This window comes from Rhagoletis zephyria, unplaced genomic scaffold, assembly GCF_001687245.7.
Source record: "Rhagoletis zephyria isolate East Lansing unplaced genomic scaffold, Rhagoletis_zephyria_1.1 Rzeph_scaffold_12283, whole genome shotgun sequence".
Lineage (NCBI taxonomy): Eukaryota > Metazoa > Arthropoda > Insecta > Diptera > Tephritidae > Rhagoletis > Rhagoletis zephyria.
The window spans coordinates 12016-17578 of NW_016169357.1; the positions used below are offsets into that span (position 1 = coordinate 12016).

A 5563-nucleotide genomic window follows, 5' to 3' on the forward strand; every position below is an offset into this window, starting at 1 on the left:
ATCAGGGAAGAAAACTTTTCTTTGGCGGGATTGACAGACAAATTCCATTACAAATGAATTTGAAATAAACTTATTTTTAATCATCATCATCAATCAATGTGATTCAAAACTAAAAGCATTCCCATACAGCTTTTAGAAATGCATTCAGCAGAGGCTGAACTGAAACTGTCAATGAGTAAAAAACAAGTAAGAAAGCCTAAGTTCTGGCGGAGCCGAACATTAAATACAACATCAAGGCGCACGCCAAAAGTCGAAGGAAAAGCTCGGCCAAACACTAACATATGTGTAAGCGCCAATCTATTTATTATTATTATTATTAATGCTAACTATTAACTATTTACTAGGGCTGTGCGATTAATTGATTACTCAAAATTTTAATTAATCATAAAGTAAATAACTCAAATATTCGATTAATTGGAAATTATGATGACTCAAAAGTTCAGTTACTCGAGTAATCAAGATTTTTGATTAACCAAAAACAAAAATATTTGAGTAATTTGCTTTATGATTAATCAACATTTCGAGTAAAATGAGTAATCAACATTTCAACTCTTTACATATGCATATAGTAGCTAAAGTTAAAATTAAAACAAAAAATTTTTTTCATATACAGAATGTAAAAAAGAAAATAAGCATTTTCCAAAGCAAACTCTTTTAACGAGCAAAATTATTTTTTTTTGAGTAATCATATTTCAAGTAACTCGATTAATCATCGTTTTGAGTAATCAAAATCTTGATTACTCGAGTAATTGATTAACCGAATAATTGATTAACCAACTTGCTCGAGTACTCGAATAATCGCACAGCCCTACTATTTACATATTTTGTTACAAAAAAGCCAACTACTTTTGTGGGGCGATGTCTGCAAAGAACTTAGACCTGGATACCTCGGCACTTATATGTATGTCAACTAACTTGTAACTAACTACTTTTGGACATAAAATAACAATAACAAAACGTTTTTTTTTTTTGCATTTTTATTTGTTTTAGTATTTTGTAAGTATGAGGTAAAAAAGATCGTTTAAAAAATATAAATAGCCCCTAACTGAAACAATTTTAAATTTATTTTGAGGATCTCAAGAAAAACAATTGGCTTTCTACATCTCAACAACTTTATGCACTCACATTAGTTGCGTTCCAGATGCTTCACGATTTGCAGGTTTTTACAGGAAGCCGTCCCAAGTAACCACCTTCCATAAAACCTGCAAATCGTGAAGCATCTGGAACGCAACTATTGTTAGAAACTCTTACCAATGTGCAATTGCTCAGTTCATTCAAATCGCAAATTCAACAGTTGATATTTAGTAAAATGAAAAGCTCCAATTCTCATTTGCATAAATATCAATACAAGAGCGACACGTCGATGACCGGCTGATAAGCAACCTCTTGCTATGCCGAAACTTAAACAGTTGGTGCAACAGTTGGTGGCAGCGCTGTGAAATTGGAAAAGTTTGAAATTTTCTAATTAAATTCAGAAATTGCACTATATTTTTTCAAATTTAATTTGAAATGCAGGAGAAGCCGGTAGCAAAACCGTCGCTGTGGTATTAATAACAATATCATACACATTTACATATTAAAGTATTAAAGCAGGAACAGTGTACAGTGTACAGTCAATAATAATTTTTGTACAAGAAAAGCTTTTTGCAGTATTTAAAATTTAAGGGGTTGGAAAATGTTATACATACATATCGTCGTTTAAGTACAAAACCGCGTATCAAGATAATGCAAAACCGCGTATGTGAGGTTGCATAAATTTTTTTCTAAGCCTAAAAACACTCATATTTCAAAATGGTTGTCTGTTTTATGAACCAATCGCATTTCTGGCTAGTATATTTCAGGACGAATGGATAAGGATTGAACCAAGAGCTTTGTGGCTAAATCCAATTTTTGGCAGCAAATGTCAGTTACGCGGTTTTGTACTTTGAACGACGATATACTTAGCTAATAAAAAAAACTAATTGTGATATTGTACATATGTACATATCGCTGTTTTCGTCATTTACTTCGATAGTGTTTAATCCAAAAAATTGAAAGATTGAGTTAAGTACGCAGAAATTACCGCTACCTCTTTCTCTATCTGTTAAAAAATTTCATAGCTGTATCAATTACTAGTAGCTCAGTAGAACAAAATCAGCCTTAGCCTGATTTTCGCCCGAAAACAAATTCACACGAAAACCTTTCATTCGTCCATAATGAATACACGGAAATGCAAAAAGAAAAATGACCCGGTTCGGGGAAAATTAAACTCATGAATAAGGCTGATGCAGCCTTGGTTTCCATGGGCGGATGACAAATTTTCGGGCGATTTTGTTTTTAGGCGAAACTCAGGATAAGGCAAAATATGTATTCATTTTTACTATAGGAGTTTATAGTTACCTTCATTCACAAAGGCCCTAACAAACCATTTTGGTAGGATGCATTAAAATACACATTAAATAACAATTTTAAGGTGTTAGTACCAAAAACACGGAGTTAGAGCCAATTTTTAAAAAAGCCCTACCTGTTCAACCATAACGGTTGTTTGTAACAGCCAAAACGAATAGAGATAGATATAGACAAATGTATACATAAAGCTCAGAATGAATAGAGAAGTCGATTAAGCCATGTCTGTCTGTCCGTCTGTCCAGTCTGTCCGTCCGTCCTGTGTACACGATAACTCGAGCAAAAATTGAGATATCTCAACGAAATTTGGTATTGTAGGCTTCCATTTATCCAAGGTAGGTTGGTATTGAAAATGGGCGAAATCGGACTGGAACCATGCTCACTTCCCATATAACGGTAATTTTCAGAAATACGAAAACTGCGATATTTTAGTAACTACTGACGATTATTCACTCAAACTTGATATTTACAATAATTTTCAGACGAAAAATAAGAATATTATAAATTTTTGGAAAGTGGGCGTGGCACCGCCCACTTATGCTCACATATATGTATCTCGGTAGGCGTTATACCAATTTGTACCAAACTCGGTATGGTTATTGTGCTTGGCACATAAATGAAAAACGTTGAAAATGATTGAAATCTGACATATCTTAAAAAATACAAGGTTTATTAGCATCCTTAAATAGCTCTGCTTGCATTTTCCATGTTAGTTTTTTATTCCCTTGTAAAATTTCAAATTTGTCAAATTGCGCCTTCGATATATTCTTTTGGTATGCAATCTACCAGTTCATGTCATTCCGTTAAGGAAGAATATACCATAACAAAGATTTTTTAGTAAGGCGCTATAGGAAGACTCAGTATTCGTTTCCAAGAGTGTAAATAAATTGACTGATATCCCACGTAAATATTTCAAATGGAAAACTGCTAGAAACACGTTATTTACATTGTGTTGTTGTTGTCGTTGTCGAATTTACATCGTGTCCATCGGTTTAGTGCCAATTGTTAGCCGTTTTTAAATATCCAAAATAAGTTTTACAAATCGCGCCGATTTGAAATTAGTAGGAGATCCCAATAAGGCACGACCTTCACTCATCTGGTTTAATGGATGAAATCTATTTTGTCCGAAATCTAACGTGTTAGGAAATATTTCGCGAGTGGGTTGGCTAGAAAACACTGTCCAGGATATTTTTAATTAAATATTCAAAAATAATTTTTTTTTTTCAATTTTGCACTCATTTGTTTAATGAACAAATTACATATGTATATCGCTAGCTTGGAGTGAAATGAACCAAGTCCACTTTTTATGAGAGCTCATATTTTGATATAGTAATCAAGAGAAATAAAAAATGCATTGCTTTGTAAAGGATACAAGTCTTTTGTTTCATTTATTCTCATTTATAATCAATGAAAGGAAAATTTTATAAGTCAAAAAGTAGCAGCGAAAGTTAATTAAGCCAAAGTAGAACGAAATTTTTTAATAAAGCTCGAATCCCTCTAATTTTTATGGAGTTTTGGTTTGCTTTAAAAATGAAAAAGGTTTATTCAAAGCTTTGCGAAATACTTGAAGACAATAGCTAAATATAAAAACTTTTTTCCTCTCCTGCAAAATATTTAAAATGGGACTTGACAACTTTTCACTCTAAGCTAGCGATATACTAATCGTTAGCATAAAGCCTATAGAATGTATCAAACAGATGAGTGAAAATTACTACTATCACTTACCTGTTCACACCTGCTAACCCTATAGGTAAGTCAGGAAGAAATAGACAACCCAACGTTTTCACGTTCTATAAGCTTAAAACTTTCGATTGGTACATAATTTCTTCATTTTCAAACATCCCGACTCCTGCGTCATCTATTGCATTAATTCTTCTTTCGTATTGCATTGTAATGGGGTTCTAAGCCAACTGTGAAGTTTCAAGCAAGTTAAGTAAAAGCTTGTAAAAATATCCTGACAAAGATTTTTTCAGCCATGCCACTCGCGAAATACTTCCTAACACGTTAAATTTCATACAAAATAGATTTCCTCCATTAAACAATCAGCCTCATAGCCAACTGCATGTGAATAAATCGTACCCATAATTTAACAGGCAAAATACAAATTGGGAAATTTTTAGGAATATTTGTTAACATGAAATTCGCGATAAGGCCGAATAAATTATAAGGTATCTTCTGACGATCGTACTTAACATGGATTACGTTTTAGCAGATTTCAAGTGTGTTAGTATAATACATAATTGTCTAAAATGTTCAGCATTTTCAAACCCAATATTCTTCGCACCTATTCTGTCCGAGTTTATGGTAGGCATCTGTGGAGTACATTTAAAAGATTTCTGTTTTAAAACTAAATTTTTAATGGGGCTTAATCACAAGCCGTATGTACAGTGTAGGCACGAACAATAAACAACAATTTTCTTAAATATTATATGTATGTATATGGATGTACGTATACATATTTGCACATAGTCAGGGCAATCACTGGATCCATCGTAGTCCGATTTTTCGTAAAATTTACGAAAATGTTATCACTGAACGCGAGTACTACGAACGTAGCAAATAATTTGAATGCTACGTTCGTAGGATTTCGGACTGTGATCGCATTTTTGTATATTTCGCGAAAATCGGACTACGATGTATTCAGCGATAGCCCAGCATAGCTTTCTAGAGTCAAGACCAATATAGCTAAACGTAAAACTTAGGCATCTTCCAATATTTGTCGCTCAAGATCGGTGCCCTCGTATAGACTCTGCTTCCGCATAGCTTCCTGTAATTGTTGATACTCAAAGCGCTTTTTTGACCACTGATACCTTCAAGGGGATATGTGAGTAAATTGCATGCGATGAGCTGAATTAAATAAAGTTTAGCCATACATACCTGCAAACCAGCCAATAGGTAAGTGTGCCAGTAAAAAAGCAGCCAAAACCAACATGCGTCGAAAGTCGAGTGCGGGACGTGCCAAGGAATGTAGCTACACCTATCGCTACTCCTCCACCAATCCCGTATAGAAAGCTATTACGAAAGCAGGGAATCTGCGAAACGTCACGGCCAAAGACGTGTAGCTGCTGCAAATCAAGATAAAATAGTTTGATTTAAATTGTTAGCTATGGTAAAAAAATGCTTACTCTCCGTGGAGCTTCTTCCTCTCCACTCAGTCTGCTTTCATCCATTTTTTTTT

General features: G+C 33.9%; 1 protein-coding gene across 1 annotated transcript; it reads right to left on the bottom strand.

The window, feature by feature from the left end:
• Positions 1–3980: 3980 nt before the first annotated feature.
• l(3)87Df (cytochrome c oxidase assembly factor COX20 lethal (3) 87Df) lies at positions 3981–5557 on the bottom strand. Its single transcript, XM_017633815.1, has 3 exons — positions 5511–5557; positions 5263–5450; positions 3981–5195 (listed from the first exon to the last, which is right to left on the bottom strand). The coding sequence occupies exons 1-3, from the start codon at positions 5553–5555 to the stop codon at positions 5084–5086; spliced, it is 345 nt and encodes a 114-aa protein (XP_017489304.1). The 5' UTR covers positions 5556–5557; the 3' UTR covers positions 3981–5083.
• Between the last annotated feature and the right edge of the window lie 6 nt (positions 5558–5563).